The sequence below is a fragment of the Nelumbo nucifera genome, chromosome 4, assembly GCF_055504915.1.
Source record: "Nelumbo nucifera cultivar China Antique chromosome 4, China Antique-T2T, whole genome shotgun sequence".
Classification (NCBI taxonomy): Eukaryota; Viridiplantae; Streptophyta; class Magnoliopsida; order Proteales; family Nelumbonaceae; genus Nelumbo; species Nelumbo nucifera.
In genome coordinates this window covers 86044913-86067165 of record NC_142652.1, presented here as the reverse complement: position 1 = coordinate 86067165, position 22253 = coordinate 86044913, and the positions used below count along the sequence as shown (strand labels likewise).

The window sequence follows — 22253 nt, the reverse complement described above, 5'->3', positions numbered from 1 at the left end:
CGTCGCGGATATTTATGAAATTTTGTACAAAATAATAATAATAATAATAATAATAATAATAATAATAATAATAATAATAATAATAATAATAATAATAATAATAATAATAATAATAATAATAAAGCAGGTCGACAAGGGGAGCAAAGTAGAGACGCTCCCGAGTCCAGCAGGCAAGCGGAACAATCGCAGAAGCAACCCCCCGAGGAGAGACCGGTCTGGGGGATCATCCATGTCATAGTCGGAGGCTCGATCGTGGCAGGATGCACCCCAGTAGCAGCTCGCGCATCAGCTCGCGAGACCGGCAGGGAAGGACATAACCCTCTGAAGCGACCAAGGATAGAAGACCCCGTCTTCCTCACAGAGGACGATGCACGCGGGGTCCATTACCCCCATGATGACGCGCTCGTCATAAAAGTGAAGATCAATGACTTCGAAGTCAAGCGAGTCCTCATCGATTCGGGCAGCTCAGCGAACATCCTCTTCAAAACGGATTTCGACAAACTTCAGCTTCGGGAGAGCGACTTAAAGCCCGCGGACACTCCCCTGGTGGGCTTCAGCGGAGAGGAAGTTCGGCCCCTAGGAAGGGTGATAGTACCCGTGAAAGTCGGCACCTGGCCTAGCATTGTGAGGCTCAACCACGACTTCTTGGTGGTCACAACCCCCTCCCGTACAACGCCATAGTAGGTTGGCCGATTACCCATGCTTTACGGACTGTGGTGTTCACCTACTATTTGGCCATGAAGTTCCCCATGGACTTTGGCATCAGGGTAGCGCGAGGTGACTAGCTTGAGTCTCGCAAATGCTACGTCGCCGTCCTCAAGGGAAAAGCCAAGGTGGCCGACAACCTCGAGTTGGAGCGACCTACGGAGCAGAGCAAGGAGCGAGCTGCGCCTACGGAGGAGACCGTCTCTATCCCAACTTCAGTAGAGGACCCTGCCCGAACACTTCAGATTGGTGCTTCCATCAAGGAGCCCCTACGATCCGAACTGGTACGCTTTTTACTTAAGAATTTAGATGCTTTTGCTTGGACCGTAGCGGAAATGCCTGGCATAGACCCCAACGTCATAACTCATAAGCTTAATACTGATTCTGTAGTTAGGCCCATTAGACAGAAGAAACGCAACCTAGCCCCGGAGTGGTGGAGGGCAGTCAACGAGGTGGTCGGGAAGCTCCTTGCAGCCAATTTTACCAGGGAAGTCCATTACCCGAGCTGGGTGGCCAACCCCATTCTGGTAAAAAAGGCTAACGATAAATGGCGCATGTGTGTCGACTACACCGACTTGAACCGAGCTTGCCCAAAGGACTACTTCCCACTCCCTAGGATTGACCGCCTAGTGGATGCGACCTCGGGGCATGAGTTGTTGATCTTTCTAGACGCCTACTCGGGTAACAATCAGATCAGGATGGACACAACCGATGAAGAGAAAACTACCTTCATAATTGAGCTCGGCCTGTACTGTTACAAGGTCATGCCCTTCGGTTTAAAAAATGCTGGGGCGACCTTCCAAAGACTTGTAAATAAATTATTTGAGCCATTGATTAGCCAAAAGGTGGAATGTTATGTAGACGACATGGTCGTCAAAACCCAGCTTTTTCTTGCAACTTAATACAAGACTTGGACTTAGTTTTTGAAATTCTGCGTAAATTCAATATGAAGTTGAACCCGAACAAGTGTGCCATTGGAGTCACCTTGGATAAATTCCTGGGGTACATCGTGAATCGGCGCAGCATTGAGGCCAACCCAAACAAAATAAAGGCCATCCTAGACATGCAACCACCCCAGAAAATGAAGGAGGTTCAGAGGCTGAATGGCCGAATAGCCGCCCTGAGTCTTTTCATGTCCAAATCAGCAGATCGCTGCCTGCCTTTCTTTAAGACAATTAAAAACAAAGGGTTTGAATGGACCCAATACTGTCCGCTCGCATTCGACGAGCTCAAAAAACACCTCGCTAGTATACCGGTCTTAACCCGGCCCGAAGATGGCGATGTTTTAGAGCTGTACCTCTCAGCCAACGACGAAGTGGTCAGCTCGGTACTAATAAAAGAAGTAGATCGGGTCCAGCAACCTATCTACTATGTTAGTAAAGTGCTACAGAGAGCATAGACAAGATACCCGGAGATAGAAAAACTGGCCTACGCACTGGTTATCGCAGCCTGAAAGCTTCGCCCGTACTTCCAAGCTCACACTGCTATCGTCCTCACCAACAAACCTCTGAGGCATGTTTTACTCAAGCCCGAGGTCTCTGGTCAACTGACGAAGTGGTCTGTTGACCTCAACGAGTACGATCTCTAATATAAGCCGTAGACTGCTATTAAAGCCCAAGCCTTAGCAGATTTCGTTGCAAAATGCACTTTCGGCTCCGAAGTCCCCAGGCCGGTTGAGCACGAGGCCCCTAGTTCGAGCGAGCTCGAAGCTCCCAGGCCGATCGAGTCTGAGCACCATGAAGTTGCTGCCAGTGCGGCATCTCTCCTAGTAAGGCCAAGCGTGAACTGGGATGTGGAGCCCTGGATCCTCCACGTAGATGGCTCCTTGAACCAGCAGGGCAGCGAAGCCGGAATAGTCCTGCATAGCCCAAGTGGCACAAAGTTGGAGTACGCACTGCGCTTCGAGTTCGCAGCATCCAACAATGAAGCGGAGTAAGAAGCATTGATAGCCGGGCTAGCTCTAGCTAAAGAAATGAAAGCCAAGCACATCATCATCTGCAACGACTCCCAGCTCGTGGTCAATTAGGTCAATCAGCTTGGGGGGCAGGGCCCTCTCCTAAAAAGCACTACGACAGGGATACTACTGGCCGACAATGAAAGCAGACGCCATTGAGCTCGTCAGAAAGTGTGAAAAATGCCAGAAGCACGCCAACATCCACCATCAGCTCACTGCCGACCTCAAATACCTCACCAGCCCGTGGCCTTTCGCACAATGGGGCATCGACATACTTGGGCCATTTCCACCAGCGACAGGCCAGAGGAGGTTCTTAGAGGTAGAAGTGGATTATTTCACCAAGTGGGTAGAATCCGAACCTCTCGTAACAATCACAACCCGAAATGTCCATAACTTCTTTTGGAAGAACATCGTATGCCGCTTTGGGTTACCTTAGGTGCTAATTTCTGACAACGACAAGCAGTTCGAGGACATCAAATTCCAGAACTGGTGCCAAGACATGGGGATCCGACAGAACTTCACCTCGGTCGCACATCCTCAAGCAAACGGTCAAGCAGAGGTCACGAACAGAGCTATTTTTCGCGGACTCAAAGCACGCCTAGACCGAGCTAAAGGACTGTGGGCATACAAGCTACCCAGCATCCTATGGGCTTACTGAATCACAAAGAAGACCTTCACAGGAGAAACTCCCTTCAACCTCACCTACGGCACCGAAGCAGTCATCCCAGCTGAGATTAAGGTTCCCTCACTACGACTAAAAATGTACGACGACAAGGCAAACGAAGATGAGTTACGTACCAACCTCAACCTACTCGACGATGTAAGGGACCTTGCATATATCCGGACCGCGGCTTATCAACAAAGAATAGCTCGGTACTATAACGCCAGGATCAAGAAGCAAAACCTCCGCGTTGGCGACCTGGTCCTTCAAAAAATTATGGTACCTGAGCCCGACGTTGGTAAGCTCGGAACGAATGGGGAAGGACCTTACCGAGTGAAACGAGTTTTGTAGGAAGGAATGTACGAGATCAAAACTCTTGAAGGGAAACAAGTACATTGCGCATGGAATATTGTCAACTTAAGGCAATATTACCTATAACTACTGAGTAGACCATGAGTCACTCCTGGAGCCTAAGGGCCAAAATGCTGAGCTAACACAACCTCGGCGCAATAAGACCCAGTCGCCTCTATGGCATGGGCAAACTACTGAGTAGACCATGAGTCACTCCTGGAGCCCAAGGGCCAAAATGCCGAACTAACACAACCTCGGCACAACAAGACCCAGTCGCCTCCATGGCATGGGAAAACTTCACTGGCAGACTATGTCACCCCCTCAGCATAAGGGCTAAAACACCGAGCTAACAAAGACCTTGGCATCAGGAAAGACTTAGCCGCTTCAATGGCGAAGGCAAAGTATGGAATATCAGAGGCGTAGGCAGCTCGGGTTCAAACCCCAAGAAGCACGACTCGTCTCGGCACATTGGTGAACTAAGGTATAAGCAACAAACATATAGTTTGGGCATACATGGTAACCACTCCACGGTATACTATAGGGATGCCTTCAATGTAACTGCCGAAAGGTCCTATTTCGGGTGTGTAGCCCTAATAGCTCGAAGTGACGAGATCGCTTTAGCAAAAATAAAAAGAGCACACCATACTTAGAAGAAGAAAAGAGATTTCATTACTGTCTCAAAAAAAAAACCGAGCAAGACAGCTCGAGAAAGTTCAGTAGCAGGAAAAAAGGGCACAACCGCCCAACAATGATCTTTTCAAGACCGGGTTTATGGCACCTGGGAGCCACCAGAAATCAGAAGCAGAAAACTAACGCCGCCAGCCTCAGGGGTCCACCTCGTCCTCGTCCTCCGGGGAGTCAGGCTTTTCCTCCTCCGCCTGGTTTGCCGTCTCAGGAGACAGGCCCTTCATAGTGATGCCATCAAGGTTGAGCCCGGAAAATTTCTTTCGGACCAACCAGCGGCAGAGCTTGAATCCGGAGCGGTACGAGCTTGAGCCATACTCCACCTGGAGGTCGTGATACTCCTGAGAGTCCTTGAGTCCCAGACCGTTCTCTCCCGCTCGTCCTCCACCATGTTGTCGAAGTTCTGAGTCCGGTCCAGAAGAGTGGACTCCAAGTCCCAAACCTGTTGGCGAAGGAGCTCCCTCTTCGCCGCTACCCTTGACGACTCCTCCCTTAGCGCGCGCTCTCTTCAGAAAGCCTGGCAATCTATGCCTCCTGGTCTCGGACGAGTAGCTCCTGGGACTCGCTCCCCTTGCGAGTGTGAAGGAGCTCGCCCTAGAGCTTCTAAATGTTGACCTTTTGGTTACGAGCATCGCAGGAGTGGACGTGCATCTGGAGGATCATGGTGTGTATGGCGGTGTTCACCTGCCAACAAGAGACTGGAGTCAAAGGACAATAAAAGGAAGCTAAAGACGAAGGAGGAGAGAAGGACCACTTACCACCATACAGTGAGAGGTGGTGAGCGAGGCAAGATCCCCAGGTTCCATCGCCCCCCACTTAGCGACCTCTTCATTATAGATCGCTCTCCGGCTCCTCCGACGAGCCACGATGAAGTCATTCATGCCCTCCCAGTCCCCCACTGGGAACCGCAGGTAGGGAAACAGATGGAAAGGACTTGGAGGGACTACCCCTTGCTGCGGGAGCTTGCCTTCCTCGAGGCTGGCCCCACCAGCACCTCCTTCGAATGAAGGCGGCGGAACTTCGGGCGGTGGAGAGGTGAAGTCTGGCTCAGCAGACCCGAACTCGGTACCCTCAGAGGGGGGAGTCTGGTCGGGGCGCGACCTCTTCACTTTGCGCTTCTGGTTTCTCGAGAGGAGGCGACGCGAATCAACTCCAGACATGATGGCTGCCAAAAAAGAAACCACAAGATATCAGTTCGGTAAAGAACAGATCATGTATACACGCAATATTACTACAAGACACTACGCAACCTAAAATGACAACCTACCCAGACTCAGGCCGGCCTGCACGAGCTTCTCCTCGGTCAAGTAGTCCGAACAGAGGAAGCCTACCGATGCCCAGGACAACATCATTTTTCGAGTTTCGGGGTCCAGCTCGGCCTCGGGGTCCTGGATGACGCCCCTCCAAGAAGTAGGGAAGGGCCACCCCTTGGGGTTACGGACCATGAAATAATCCCGCTTCCAGGCGGGAATCTTATTCGGTAGCTCATGCAAGAGCTTATAACCGCGGCGGGGAGAGAGGTAGTAAAAGCGCCTCTCCGGTGGAACCCCAGGAGTGACATTTTTTATACAAAGAATGGAGGCAAAGATGTCAAGGTTCAAAGGAAGACAGTACTCATAACACAAAGATATAGTCCCAACCATGTTCCAAATAGCATTGGGATGGAGCTGATTGATGGTGACGTTAAAATGGTTTAGCACCTCCACTATTAAGGGGTGCAAAGGGAGATGTAGGCCAACCTCGAGCTGTTCTTGGAAGATAACTATGTCATTAGGACCATGCTCCCAAGGGAAGTTTCCAATGGGGAGGCTGTAGACCAGGTCCCCAGGGAGGTGAAAATAGCGGATTAGAGACCTGAGTCTCTCCGCCGTCATGGAGGAAGGGCCGAAAGTGTCAGGCTCCCTCCCTCGGGAAGTAGATGCTACATCACTGGAGGTCTCCCGAGCCTCCGGAACCTGCTCCCAAGTTCCCCCCGAGCTTGAGGGAGCATCGTCGTCCTGGTTATCGCCCCACTGGTAGGTGTGGTATGGGTACCCAGACATGGTTGACAGTGATTGGGACTCACCGGAGAAGATGAAACGGAGTAAACTGAGAAACTCGGGTAAACTAGACGAATGCGCGACCTCAGAATCCGGAGGCAGCAAGATGGCATGAAAGAAAATGAGGCCCAGGGGGTCCTCCTATTTATAGCCACCATACCCCCGAATCAACGGCCCAGATCGAAGTAGATCTGATGGCTTGCAGCCAAATTGACCGCACATCTTTTGAAACCAAAATGTGACTGGCTGCACGTATCCCATGATTGGGGTAGTGACGACTGCACGACATCCGGAGTTAAGAGCCGCTTCAACATGTTTTCGGTATTCGGAAAGTCAGAAAATCCCCTGATTCCCGCGCAGGCATTTAATATGAGCAGCCAATCAAGTTTGAATTTCGGTCAAATCAATCCGTCACACTCCATGAACCCCTCGCGCTAAGGAAACACTCTTAGCTCGAGGAGTGGGGGGCAATTGATGGAGGATGATTTGACCCAACCTATTGAGATGATGACACGTGGACCTGACTTAGCACAAGCAACAACTCAGCAGCCTGGCTTGACCGCGACCAGGTAACAAGTTTGTAGAACAGCTCGCTACGTCATAGCTCTCTGTAGGGGGAGCTCGCTACAACGCGAACTCCAAATCCCCCAAGCTACTGAGAAGGGAATACTCCAAGATTATTTCAGCTCGCGAGCTAGGGAAACCAGCTTGCTCAGCACCTAGGCAGAAGAACTGCCCCAAAGACCAACCTTGATGAGGGTCACCTTGAAGTACCCCTAAGGGCTTGCTATAAGGTAGCTCGCGGCAAGGATGGCCTGCTACGAAGTAACTTGCGACTGTGATGCGATGCTCTCAGGAAGCTTCCATCTGACAAGACCGTACTCGTCAAACTGTGCCACATCTCTCAATTGACGGCACAGTCCCTGCCCGATTGACAGTCTGCCCCACGTCTCTCAATAGATGGTGGCGTGCCTGTCCCTTCGAAGACGTGTCACTCAGCTGCGCAAGCAGTACGTTGTAACGATCACCTGCGCAGCCCTGGCAGGTAACGGTTGCGATAGGAGCCCAGTGGCGGTTACGCCGGATTTGACAAGAACGCCCGTATAAAAGCCCTTAAAGTGGAGAGACAAGCTCTCTCTCTCTCTCTCTCGGATTGAGATCTGAATTTGCACTTTTACTCGCTCACGAGCTAATCTTGAGACATAGTGATCTAGCGCGATCTACACTCTTAGCCTTTTATACTCTCTCTCTCCTTCCTCCCCAACGTTCTAACTTAAGATTCAGAGTATTCCTGCCGGGCAAATCCTCGGGAATCCTTCTTCTTCATCTTCTTAAGTGTCGTTCATTGCCAATAAGGAGCCAGTCAGCAGCCAGATAGGAGTGCCCGGATCGTGCCGCATCAATTATTATTATTATTATTATCAATGTTTTTTCCTTGCATTTCTATTATTTTGTTAGGTTGGGATTTGTTAAAATGATTGAATTAGTGACCTTTCTACATCTAGTTTATTTATTTATTTATTTTTGGACTTTGATATTAAGTTTCAAGTTTTTTATGCAAAAAATTCATATTGGCACAATTTCTAATGGAAACCATTTCAAACACAATTGTTATTGGTAAACACATCCAACATGTCTTTCCTTCACACAATTTTATAGTTTGTAATTTTCTTTCAAAATTTTCAAACTAAAAATCATAAACTATCAAAAGAAAGAAAGGAAATTCAAGTGTGGACTTAAATGCATAGTGGAACTCTCTCATAGGTTAGAATATACCCAAATCCACATCTGTAAAGCTAAGTAATGAAACGGGTCATTGTAATGTATCTTACATACAAAGAAAGTTGATCAGGAAAACTATTAACTAAAAATGCTACAATCCTACAAGCATGTCATTTTCCAATTAATTTGGTATCACTGCTTTTTATCTTTTTTGCCCTTCGGGGAGGTGGAAGACCAATCAAACCGTAATTAAATTGTTATCATTAGACATTAATATATGGATATTGATCAATACTTTAGCACTACCCATTTAATAAAAAAATTATTAATTCAACACAAGGGACAATTGAAACACATGGACCTGATGACAATTCAAGAGAATAATACATGAAATAGAAATACGCAATGGCCAAACGCAAAAGAGGAGTGAAGAATTAAATATACTTTAGGCTCAGTTTGGAAGGAGTACAAATACAAATATGTATAGTGTAAATACATATAAAATAGTTCAAAATAAAAGGTTTTGCAGTGTATGTATTTGTACTCCTTCCAAACTGAGCCTTGGGAACTTTTGATTATCGTTAAATACGTGTTGGGCAATTACAATCATCAATTTCAGTCTTTAAATAGATTTTATCAACATGTTGTGGAATACCTCTTTTATCCTTATTTAGATCACAGAAAATGTCAAATAGAAGGATAATTTTTGTCCAGCCAAAATTCTAGAAATTCTATGAGAACATTTGTACATTTTATAGTAGTATGGATTGAATGTCGTTCTGTGACCCCAAGGATAGAGAATCTATAATATTATAGAACATTTTTTTCATGGGGTGGAGGGGTGAGAAAAGATGGAAACTTTTTTTCCTCCATAGGGCTACAAAATGGGAATAATCCAACCCCAATACCCATAACCCCCAAACCCCGGTGTAGGCAGTAATCAATTTTAAATCTCCACTACAACTAGCAGGAGACCTTACTAATCAGCACATTGGCACCTTTTAAGATGGAGACATGATTAAAACATGTCAATGGTATATATTAAAAAAATAGATGGTATCAAGTGGGTTAGAATCATGCTTATCATTTAAATATATTAAATATATTAAAAAAAATAGATGGTATCATGCTTATCTATGAAAGAAAACATAATATAAGAGAATTACATCATTCATGAAACCTTCTTAGTTCTTACAATATTTGTTTGTGGTATCTAAAAGTAATCAGAGGTGTTAGACATTATCGATAAAGGTAATCTCATCGTCATACAAAGTTGATCGAGATATTTTTAATATTTGTTTAGGTAAATTGCTTAAACATCCCATTTTGTCATCTTTCTGTGTTATATGGGTTTGTCCTAGCATTCTTAATTTTTTTAGCAAAGTTTTATTATCAAGGCCTCGGTCTTTTACTTTCTCTTTTTTTTTTTTTTTTTTTTTTTCTTTTGCTGTATATATATATATATATTCTTCGGCTGTCATTAATTGGAGGTTGGAAAGAAAAAAAAAATGTATGAGATGTTCTGGTCAGAATAGTTGTTATTTATATAGTACGAAGAATGGGCACCACAAGAGCATAAAGTTGTCCAATCTGCTAGTTTTTTCTCTCGTGTGGGTTGGATGGGGATTAGGAGTGTTAATGATATTTGAAAATTCGATTTTGAATTCGAGATTCGATATAATCGAATCAAATTTAGATCATTTGAATATCATAATTAATCAAATTTAGATATCTTATCCATGCTGTTTAAGTAATCAAATCGAATTCGAATATGTAATTGAATTCAAATTCAAACATTGATTTTCAATATCCGTTGAATGTTGATTCAAATTTGGATATTGGATTATCTGGCCAGATTTGAATTTGGATGTTGCTTTATTTGATTCGAATTTGATCTATTTACATCCCTAATGGGATGGATGGAGTCTCCTAAATATATTATGGGGCTGGATGTGAATGGAGTTTCCTTTATCATTGCTTTGAATGAATACAAACCATGTTTTTCATGAGCTATTTGATCTCAGCTCATGAAAAGCTCGAGTTGACTCAATTTAAACTGAGTTTCGGACTGAGCTTGAGCCCAAATGAAGTTCAACTCATGAAATTTGTAAGCCTAACCAAATTCATATTATATATAATATTTTTAATTTTTATATGCATAATAAGTATCTTTTATTTTTTTATATGAAGCTTGGCTCATTGTCGAGTTCCATCCAACTGAGCTCAAACATCTAAGTTTTTTTAGTCATGCCAAATTTGAGCTCATATTTCTATTTCAAATCGAGTTCAAGCCTGAACTTGAACCTCATGTTTATGTAAGGTTTTTTTTAATACTTTGGGTTTGGGGTGAGTAGGGGTGTCAATTAGACCAGTTTTGGTCCAATCTGATCCAATCCAATGTGAATCCATTACACATGGACCAGGTCCAATCCAATTTAACAAATACTTTAGACCATTTAGGACAAGTCCAATTCAACGTCTGGACTGTCCAATCTGTTCAAATTGGTTTTAATTTAGATTTGTTCTAACCCAAACCTAGTTTATTGACACTTGTATTCTTATCTTCTATTAATGGATCAGATTTTGGTTCAATCTGACTCAATCCAATATAAATATATTACGGATGGATCAATCCAATAAATAATTTGGACCATTAAATTTGGACTGGTCCAATTCAATATATCTTATTGGTCCATCCAATCCATCCAAATTGATTTTGATTTGGACAGGGTCCAATCACCAGTCCATTGAGACCCCTAATTGAGACTGACCCACTTTATGATTGACTTTTGTTCCTTCAATTAGTGCTATTGGACCCTGTTATTTCTTTCTTGTGTAATAACTTAATTGAGAGTTTGGATCTAGTCCCAACAAGCCACCGAAGCCAAGTATAGGGAACATCTCCCTTGCCCTCCATGGCATGCACCCAATGTATGGCTGCAATGGCTTGTTGGGACGTTGTTGGAATTGTGAGTTGGGACCAGATTTGGATTTCTGATCATTCTAGATCTACTACCCACAAACTGTTCCCAATTTGTACCACAAAACACCAACGCCATGTGCAGCTGTAATGTCCCATGTCTAGGGATGTGGGAACAATTCGTGGATAGCCCCATCCTGATAACTAAGCAAAAGCAACGTAATCCTTCATGTGCAACTGTAATGTCCCATGTGTAGGGATGTGGGAACAACTAGTGGGTAGCCCATCCTGATAACTAAGCAAAAGCAACTATAGTAATCCTTCCCTAACGATACTTTTCCTTTGAAAATAGGTCATCCATTGTCGTAAGTGCTAATGAAATTTGGAGATATCACGAACTTCTATGCATAGCCCGATGGATTGTTAGACATGGGTTGTGTTTGGTATAGCTTCCATTACTTGATTTATTTTCAAAATTGAGAAAAAGTGATTGATAAACGTTTTTTTTTGGATTTCTTGACAACTAGACACCACTAGGCACCATATCAGCAGTAAATAAGCACTTAACCATTGAGGGAAGCATTAAAATGAGGCTTCCCCCAATGGCATGGTTTTCAAAATGGACCGGATCGGAAAAACCAAGAACCGGTCAGGTAACCGGTTCCGTTTCCCCCAAAACCAGATTTTCTCAAAAAAACGTTGATTTTGGTAAGCAAACCGCTGAACTGGGCGGTTAACCATTCGAACGGTTTTGGCCATTTTTTAATTTTTTTTGTTAGAATGGGCTGAACCCAGTAATCGGACCCTTGACCGGTCCGATCTCCGGGTCGGTTTTAAAAACCATGCCCAACAGTTAATATGCATGTAAATCAAGACAACTTTATCAATAACTATATGTACGAATCAATATGATGAGACATGCTGATTTAGCGATGACATGACACCATTTATCAAATAAATGGAAGCCATACCAAACACATAGTTGGTTTTGGATTTTGTACGTATAGGGGGTGAGTAGCCAACTAGCTTTCTTGAACCTTGAATTCTGTCTCAACTCTCGACTAAGCCAATGGAGTTTGTTGTGCAAGTCCGTAACACTATCCACTATCCAAACTCGAATTCTAATCTAACTAGCGAAGGGGCCCTGCTTTGCAGGGGCTAGAATGGAACCGCCAACCTGTTGATTCGTTGACCCGGTCCCTAGTCAAAAACCGTTGAATCGGTCAATGATCCATTGATCCAAGTGTTAGACAGTTTTGTATGCCCTTAGCTCCAATAAGTTTTAATGTACTTTTGACATTTAATGTAAATGAATAAAGTGTATGTTTGATTCATGTTATGTGGTATGTTTTTGTGTAAGACCCTTAAATTGGATACTTAATGAGACTCGTGTTAGTTTAGAATGTTCACAGCCGTTGGATAAGTCTAGGGAGATTTGTCCTGCCAAGGCTAACACTGGTGTGTTGCCAAGTGTTGGGGTGGCCTGTCTCAACTGCCAGGGTGAGACCCAAAGCACATGCAGTGTAGGATTACTTGAATCTTTGAACCGGACCAGATTTTCGGTATTGCCCTGGACCTTGGTGATTGATGGACAAAACTAAAAAGTTACACCTGACCCCTAGACTCGATTATGATACTGCACTAGGTGTCGGATTGGGTTGTCTTTGATATGCCAATCAGTGAGATCCTTAGTAGGGGTCAAAACCCGGGTATGTTGGGATAGTCTGAGAATTCATCTGAGTAGGTGATCATAGTGACAGGATAAACCCCTTTGTCGGACAAAGGTAATGATCGAGGATGCGCTCTCTCTGATGGAAACCAAACTACCGGCAGTTGATTTCAATCGTTGGAATTTTGTTTTGCAAAATTTATATATAAGATATATAGATATATATGGTTTCAAAATGTTTGCAAATGGTTTTAATTCCCGGGATCCATATGAGCAGAGAGTGCAACACTGTTCCTTGCAGCCGAGGGAGATGTCATCTCTTGTCGGACAGTGTTTGATCATTATGGGCTGAGAGGTTAAGTGTAAGGCCATTTAGGGTTATACCTGATGGGATAATTTTGCATCTGCCCACAGTCCCTAGGTTTTTATAAGATGGCTTGGCCGAGGGACCACTTAGCGAAAGTGTTGGGCGCATAGAGTCCATGTGATGGGCTCAAGGGGTTCACTGGGTTCTCCAGTGAATTCGACTAGGCCTTGTAACAAAGGCTGGGCTGAACCCATGTGGCTGATGTATAGATCAATGCTTGGGTCCCACGCCGTACAAAGAAGCCCAACTGGGCAACAGTTTGGAAGCCTGTGGAGCACTGAATACATATTGGGCCTAAAGCCCATTTCGAATTGGTTGATTTAATTATCCACTTAAAGGGGCAGATTTGAGATTCAAATAAAGATTTGAATCTGGTAACCTTCTGATAAGATCAGGAGTGGGCTGACCTAATCTGCAGATAGGATTAAGATAATTCCCTATCCAAATACAGATTTGGATTGGGATAACTCCTAATAGGATTAGGAGGTTTCTTAATCACTAAGAAAGAGGAGAAACCCTAATCTTGAATTACAAGAATTCGAACCAGGGGTTTGGCAGATACATTCTCCTGCAACTTGAGATAGGATCTCAGAAACCCTAGATAGAAGAAAAGCAAATACGCCAACTTCAGCTCTAGAGTTCTCCTCCAGTCGTCACCATTCACTGCCTGGTTCGATCTCTCTGAGAGGGAAAGATCAAGAAGGTGTTCTTGATATCAGTCATTGCTGAAAGGCTGATTATGTACGGTGCTCTTCGCTTCCATCGAATTCTTGTGAAGAATTTGGTTCGTAAGACGAACACTGCTGGTTCTGTTCCAATATCACTGCATCATCTTCAGTGGGAGCAGATCTTGGGAGTATTCTTTGGGCGTGAACACCGACGTTGGGAGATGCCGACTCTCCGTATCAGGTACAACCCTTCCCTTTCTCTTTGGTTCAGATGTTGTTCGGTTTTGGTTCGATTAGATCTTTGAATATTGTATTCTAAAATCAGGGAATATGATTCCCAATTGGAAGGGAGGAGAGAAATTTTGAAATTCGCCCACCCTATTCTGTTGCTTTCTTGGCGTCCATACGATGAATCTCTCCCTCCTTTCACCAAGCGGTCAAACCATTGACCCATTGACCTGTAAAATGGTTTTTGGTCGTTTATTTTTTTTAATTGGGAACCATCCAGGTAACTGGTTCCATTTTATCCTAATTTCGGTCCCTGGCAAAAAATCGTTGAATCGGTCAACGACCCATTGACCCGGGCAGTCAAATCATTGACCCGTTCAATGGTTTTTTGTCATTTTTTTATTTGTTAATTTTTGTTGTCAGAACGGGCCATCCGTTCGAACCGAACAATCGAACCGTCGACCCAAAAGTTGGTGGCTAGAACGATTCCATTTTTAGGTCGTATGAGTCACATGCTTGAATGGCATAACACATATGATACTGCTTAATGAACCTCACACACTCGATTTTTTGCCTATAATTTTTGTTGTCAAAACGGGTTGTCATTTTTTTATTTTTTTAATTCAGAACCGTCCAGGCAACTAGTTCCGTTTTACCCCAATCCCAGTCCCTAGCCAAAAATCATTGAATTGGTCAACGACCCATTGACCCGAGTGGTCGAACCGTCAACCCGTTGACCCGTTCAATGGTTTTTGGACTTTTTTTTATTTTTTAATTTTTATTGTCATAATGGGCTATTTGTTCAAACTAGACGGTCAAACCATCGACTCAAAAACCGGTGGCCAAAATGATTCCATTTTTGGGTCATATGAGTCACACGCTCGAATGACATAACATCATAGTTTTTAAAACTGACCTAGAGATCAAACCGGTCAGGAGTCCAGTTATTAAGTCGAACGGTCTGACTGTTTGAATCAGATAGTTGAACCGTTGACCTGAAAACCGATAGATAGAACAATTCCATTTTCGGGTCGTATGAGTCACACGCTTGAATAACATAACATCATGACTTTTAAAACCGACCCGGAGACCGAACTGGTCAAGGGTCCAGTTATCAGGTCGAATGGTCGGTTTGTCTGACATAACTATTTGAACGATTCGATATAATACCTATTATATATTTATATAATTAGATAATTATATAATCACATAATTAATTATCTAACAATTAGGAAATGGGTTGCTCTCACGTGGGAATCTACACGCACGAGTAGATTCCATTTCGTGCACGGAAAGAGCATCCCAATCCTTTTAATATATATATATAAGATCTGGTCAAAACAATTCGAATTTGATCCATTTGTAAATGGATGAAATATGGATCCCCAATTCTGCAACATGCATTGCATTTGGCATCGGTGGGCAAAATGCTTTGTCAAAGGAACACAAGCGTTAAAACGAAAACGGAAAGTGAGTGACAGTGAACCATATTTCCAAATAATTTTCCCTGAACCCAGACGAGGATTTCTAAAGAGGCGTCCAGAGCAAAGAGCTCCAGCCTCCATGGACTAAGGTAAGGTCTAAGGTACACTGTCAAATTCGGGCTAACGAAGCCCAAACATAAAATACCCCAATATGATCTCATTTACGATTCAATGAGAGAAAAAGAATGCCAACGTCCACATAAACATGTAATTCCACAACTGTAGAAACAGACCGCCTGAAAACGTGAACGTCCACATATTTGTAAGCAGCAACCAGTGAGACCAAAGGGTTGATGTGGCGAATTCTTTTCCTTTTTATCCCCTTTTTTAAGGGCAGGGAATGAAACTCAGCTCAGCGGTAAGATGGTGGGCCAGCAAATGAGTACCGAGATGAGACTGATTGGGATGTAAGATCACCTCTGCCACCCAAATGGTGTCTCTGGTTGTAATCCGACAGGACATTGGAAGCATACGTTGAATATGAACCTTCCACTTCATCAGGTCTTCTCCTTCCCAAGTAATCAGCGGTGCCTCTTTCTTGGTAATCAGAGTCAGTGCGATAACTCTCTCTCCTTGGGACCAAAGGATAATGCTCTGAAGAAGCTGTCTCTCTCCTTGGTAGGGGAGGATACACACCAGAGTATACAGCACCATAAGGTCCATAACCAACAGGATAGCATGACTCCTTTGTGTGAGGGACTGAAGTACCAGTAGCAGGCAGTGTTGAAGTAGGTGGTTCTCGTGCAAGACCGTAGGTTCGATACTCTCTCTCACTTAGGAAGAGTGCATCACGACCTGTTTCTCCATCTAAAGGGGCAGGTTGCCCCATGCGCTGCCCCCTTCCATAGTGTGCAGGAGCAGTAGGATAGGAAATATCAGGAGGATTTGAGGGGCGCCTGACAAGACCATAGAGCCGGTATTCCTTCTCACTCAGAAAAAGTGGATCAGATGGAGGCTCTCTTCTGCCCTCTTCATGATCAGATGGAAGCTCTCTTCTTCCCTGAAAATCCTCTGCATGTACGGTTGCCATTGGTGGCACCCATGGGAGAGTTGCTGACTGGGATGAAAGAAAAGATTGAGCATTTGATTGGATTTCTGGTGCAGGGCGGAACAGTTCCATGAGCTTCTTTACCTGAAAGAGGATATTGGTGACACAAAGTCTAAATTATGGGGAAAGAATAATCACTGAGCTCTTTGGAATTAAAAAAGGGTGATCAGTTGATAGCTGGGCAATCAGGTGTGTTTATTACTTGTTGGAATGAAAGCTCTGTCTTAAACTTGTTCTTTTCATTGTAGTTGTCCTGGATTGCCTTCTTAAAAGCATTCTCTGGTAGTGGAATGCAATCCTTGTGAATCTTGAACCGCACCTGCAGGAAAGAGTCATAAAAAATGTACCCGATTATCAACTATATGTGCGGTAAAAGAAATGGCATCTCATGCACGAAGGAGATTGATGAAATAAAACCTGAATAGGGAATTCACCACCAAAAGCAGCTGGCTCAAGTTTTTTGCCACCAGCAGAAGCTGCCTTGTAGATTCCATACAGAAGCTTCAGATCAAAATCATAGAGGAAGAGTTTTAGACCTGGCTTGATTCCCATGACAAGCTCTTGCTTGCTTGCTGGGACACCCATGACCTGGTAGCGGAAACAATCTGGCTTGGTCTTTGCATTACACATGAAGATCAAGCCACCAAGTTCTTCCTTGTCCTTTTGGTCTCCACGGCTATTTTCACCACGTTTTTCATTGTTAACATTCCCCTCTTTCTTTCCTTCTTGTAAATGTGGCTTCTTTTCATCCTTCTGTGGCTTGGTGTTAACTTTCTCCTTGCTCTCCTGCATGTCTTTCTTCTTCATTTTCTCTTGATCCTGTGAAGTGCCCTTGGATTCTTTTATCTTTGCAGAGTTCTGGTTGGGAGGATTCTTCATGATTTTAGGTTTAGGCTTCAAAGTCTTTGAAGTTTCTTTTTCAGGTGGCAATGATGTTGATGGGGCTTCAGCAACATGCTGGTTTTTCTTTTTTTTTTGCCCACGTGCCATGGTCTATCAGTGCCACCAATCTCCAAAACAAGTATAGCTATATGCAAGAAAAATGTAGTTTTGGTTAACCTCATTAGCTTTTATTTCAAGTTTCAGAAAAAAGATGAGAAACTAACAAGCATGTGACCAGCACAGAGAAATCTGGTATAAACAGGAAACTCACCAAAGAGAGAAATGAGAGTGAAAAGGGTCACAAATATAAATAGATTCCAACATACCACTCATCTAGACAAAGATTTATTTTGGTTTGATCCATATGGCAAACATTTGGCTACTCCAAGACATCATTATGAAATCTGTCAATAAAAGCCATCTATGATCATTTTCTTTTACCTTGGAAACAAAGTGATTGTTTTGTAACTTCCAACGAACCCAAGAAAGTGAACAACCCTATAGAACTCAAGAACTTCTCTATCCAAGCATAGCTTGGTATTCAAAAAGATCATAATAGACTTGCAACTGCCATCCAGAAGACTTTTCTATGTTTCAAAGGACATAGGTTTCTTTGTATCTTCTAAGATCATGTCAGCCTTACAGGTTCTAGTCTCTTAAAATCTAGTGAATTCACTACCCCCAAAATTCATTACAATGTCAATAATCCCCATCTTGATGTTCTCCACAAATTGCAAACATGGTGGAATTCTTGTTTCTAAGATCTAAAACATGTGGAACAAATAAATTTTTCATTCCAACATATAGTAATAAAAAGAAATATGGTAAATTTTAGGGTTATAAGAATCCTAAAGAATTCTATTCTCAAGGAAGTTGTATCACAAAATAAAGCCCCAAAGCATGGTGTGGCTGTGATGTCATATGCCATACTGAGCATATCTGACACTGGCAATTCCATAGAGCAGAGTTCAACAGATGATGTCTAGAGATCATCCGCCAAATATTGTCAGTACAATACTCTTGGGGATGCAGTATGTATCTAGGATCCAGACCTGTGAAATGCTAAAATCATGAAATATGGATACACCTATGGGTAGGAGTGTCAACAGATGATGTCTAGAGATGTGTCATATGCCATACTGAGCATATCTGACCAGTATGGCATATGCCGTACTGGATATGACCCGATTCGTGATTCGACATAATCGAATCGAATTTGGATATGACCTAATTCGATTCGATAAATATCCAAATTCGGCCAATTATTTAATTCTTATATAATACATAAAATATTTAAACATTTTATATAATTTATATATGCATAATATTTAAATTATATAAATAATTTATATATTTATATACTTTATATAAATAAAATATTTATTAATTACCTAAAATAATTAATCGGTCGAATTCTAATCAAATTTGAATTCGGATATTGCCTGATTCGATTCAAATTCAATCTGTTTACACTCCTACCTATGGGTACAAGTAGGTTGTATGCAGAATAATAAATAAATTGCTACAGGTTATATTTATCAATCTAGCTGCATTCCATAGTTATAGGATAGAGAATTTTCATCAATAAAAAATACAATAACAAACTTGCGACATGACAATCAAGAATCCTAAGTTTTAGCATACTACACTTCTACAATAGATTAGGTCATCAGGCACTGCATTTCTTCAAGTTATGGCTTAAAATTGCAGTATTCTCATAACAGTATCAACTAATAATTTAATTATTTAAATTATAAAATCAAAGCAACAACAATGTTAACTGGACTTCTAAAGGTTTGCATTTCTGTTTTCTGAAATCACAATGGTCCAGGAAATACAAGATTTCATTTAACTTTGGGTTACTCTCAAACATTTCGCAATCACTTGCAAAAACTGCCTTCAGTTGTTTTCCCTTTTTATTTACATATATTATGAATGACTCGGACGAGTTTGTAATTAACAGCTCCATCATTCCAAGGAGGATGTAATCTGAACGTCTCCTAGAAAACTAAAAAACGGAACATCTAGACAAAGTCAAACAAATTGTATGCGTTACACAGTCATTATATTAGAACACACGAAGCAGAAATGGACAATAAGCCTTAAGCAACTAAACTCAACGAAATTCATGAACGGAAAATAATTAAACACTTCCTCGAAAATCAATTATATTTATAGAATTCCAGTCTCCAAAAATCTCAACTAAACAACAATTTTCAAGCACACACACAGCAACCTATTATGGTACTAGCACCAGACCATCATTACTCTAATCGAATTTCGTTTCAATAAAGATCAAGCAAGGAAAGGTCATCAAATTCAAGAAATGAAACTTGGAAGACTCACTCTCTACGAAACCCTAACTTCAACTATAACTGTATAGCATACTAATTAGCTTTCTGTTTGGAAGAAAGAGAAGAAAAGCAGGTACCTCTCGAGAAGCTCAGATTCCGATCTCGAGATTTTGGCTTAACAGCAGGGAACCAGTGATAAAGGTAATATTTGAAGAAACGAAGAAAAATGAAGGACGAGAGAAACAACGCGAGACCAGAAGGCCCAAAACCAAGTCTAGCTCAGGTGTGGAAGTACAAAAACCCCAAAAACTCCCTTAGCACTCAACAGTTTTACAAACCCGACCCGGCCCCCAAATTGCAGTTATGTATCGCTTATGGAATTCTGGATTCAACGAACTCGGTTTCAGTCTTCACAATACCGTCCTTACACCATCTTCACAGCTATGCATTGGGACATCAATAAAAAATTGTGAGAATGACGGTTCAGCCTAGGGTTAGAATTTATAGGCCCAAAGTCTGTTAATATAGGTGCTAACTTGGAATTAATGTTAATTCACAGGTGGGCGTTGATGCATAGAATGTAAGTTGTTGACATTTTGAATGTTTATAGTTTTGTAATGAAAATCAGAAATCTGCATTGAGCATAAAATAGAAAAATTTTCTATTAATACCCTGTACTTTGGGTTTAGTATCACTTTGGTCCCTGAACTTTAAAATGCGATAATTTAATATCCAAATTTTCAAAACATATCAATCCATTACCTATCGTTAACTAGCTGTTAAGTGGCATTTGAGAAGATACAAATGCCATTTAAGTGTCATCTAATTTTTTTTATCAAACATTCAAACTTTGATAAAAAATAAACAGTTCCAAATTCTTACCTCTTCTATTCAAAAAAGTTGGGGTCACCGAAATGCCCACTAAGGCATGACACCAACTTTCTTGAATAGAAGAGGTAAAGATTTGGGACTATTCATTTTTTATCAATGTTTGGATGGTTGATAAAGAAAATTATGTGACACTCGAAGGACATTTGTGTCTTTTCAAATGCCACTTGATAACTAGTTAACAAATTAGTTAATGACAGGTACTGGATTGGCACATTTTGAAAGTTTGGATACTAAATTTTCACGTTTTAAAGTTCAAAGACCAAAATGGCATTAGGCCCAAAGTATAGGGTACTAATCGAGAATTTTCCCTAAAAACATACAAGTATGAAGATATTCCTAATACATGGTTGCATGTTCTTGTAAATATGGTGTGAATACGATCGTGTGAGGGCTGAAACCAATCTCAATTTCAACTTACATACTTCTAAATGACCCTTGTCTTTCTTAGCAATGAAATTAAAATTCCTTTACCCCAAAAAAAATATTCCACATCAAAGAGTTCACAAGAGATGGGCATAGGGCTGTTAGTGGTCAGTTCTACTAACCGAACTGGTTATATTGGTTCTAATTTTGTGATTTGTCCCGATTAATAATTGGATTGGTGCTTGTTCTTGCTTGTTTCAAATCGATTAAGATCCAAAACCGATTATTTTGATAATAATATATAAAGATTTCCTAATTTTCATTATTTAGATAAATTTGATAAATAATATATAAGATAACTATGGTTAAAAACACTTGACTATTTTATTGTTATATTATCAAAAATTAAATCTTAAGTTGTTATTTACATAAACAATTATAAATATCAGTATAATCTGGTCCAACCCGATTATCTTGATTAATAAATGATTCAGGGCTGGTACAGAGTATCCCAAACCAGACCCAACCCATTGACAGCCCTAGATGGGTAGATCCATATTAGGGTGGTTGACCTTGCCCAAATTTTACATGGTTCGCTCCTTTGGACCATAAGGTTAGCACATAGACATTAAGACTACTGGTGATTGTCGCCTAACATTAAACAAAGTATGTATTTGGTATAGCTTTTGTTTACTTGATTTGTCTTTAAAATCGAAAAAAATACTTGATAAACCATTTATTGACAACTAGGCACCACATCAACGGTTGAGTGAATAAACGCTCAATCATTGGGGATGCGTTAAAATGAAGTTTCCCCTAATGATTGGTGTGCACATAAATCAAAACCCACTTTTGTAAAAACTAATGAGAAAATTGTTGATGTGGTGATAACTTGGTGGCATTTTGATAAACACCTATCACAAAACGTCCATGAAACAAGACACATGCAAAGTCTATATGAATCAAAAGTACAGAGAGCGGACATGGAGAGTGAAGAAAGAGTTTCCTTGGCAATACTTTTTGGGGACTTCTGAATGAATTGGAGGCTGTGGAACCAACTATAATTTGATGTGTGTTAAATAGGCAAACAACTACTAAAACAGATCAGTCCATCAGTCAATTACAAAAACTCAGTGGTTCGTAGAACAGATCGGGTTACATCATTAAAGCAATTCATTAAATATTTAAATTTAGGGAAAATTCCTGAACTGTACCCTAAACTTTGGGGGTCGTATCAAGTCAGTCCCTGAACTTCAAAACATGTCTATGCAGTACCCTGAACTTTCAAATTGTGTCTAATAGGTCTCTACCATTAGTTGAACG

At 41.9% G+C, this 22253-nt stretch overlaps 1 protein-coding gene across 1 annotated transcript; it reads right to left on the bottom strand.

Annotated features, from left to right (window-relative positions):
- Window positions 1–15492: 15492 nt before the first annotated feature.
- Window positions 15493–19954, bottom strand: LOC109115900 (uncharacterized). Its single transcript, XM_019200482.2, has 4 exons — window positions 19814–19954; window positions 16918–17527; window positions 16703–16819; window positions 15493–16584 (listed from the first exon to the last, which is right to left on the bottom strand). Exons 2-4 carry the CDS (start codon window positions 17488–17490, stop codon window positions 15805–15807), a joined length of 1470 nt encoding a protein of 489 aa, XP_019056027.2. The 5' UTR covers window positions 17491–17527; window positions 19814–19954; the 3' UTR covers window positions 15493–15804.
- Window positions 19955–22253: the final 2299 nt, after the last annotated feature.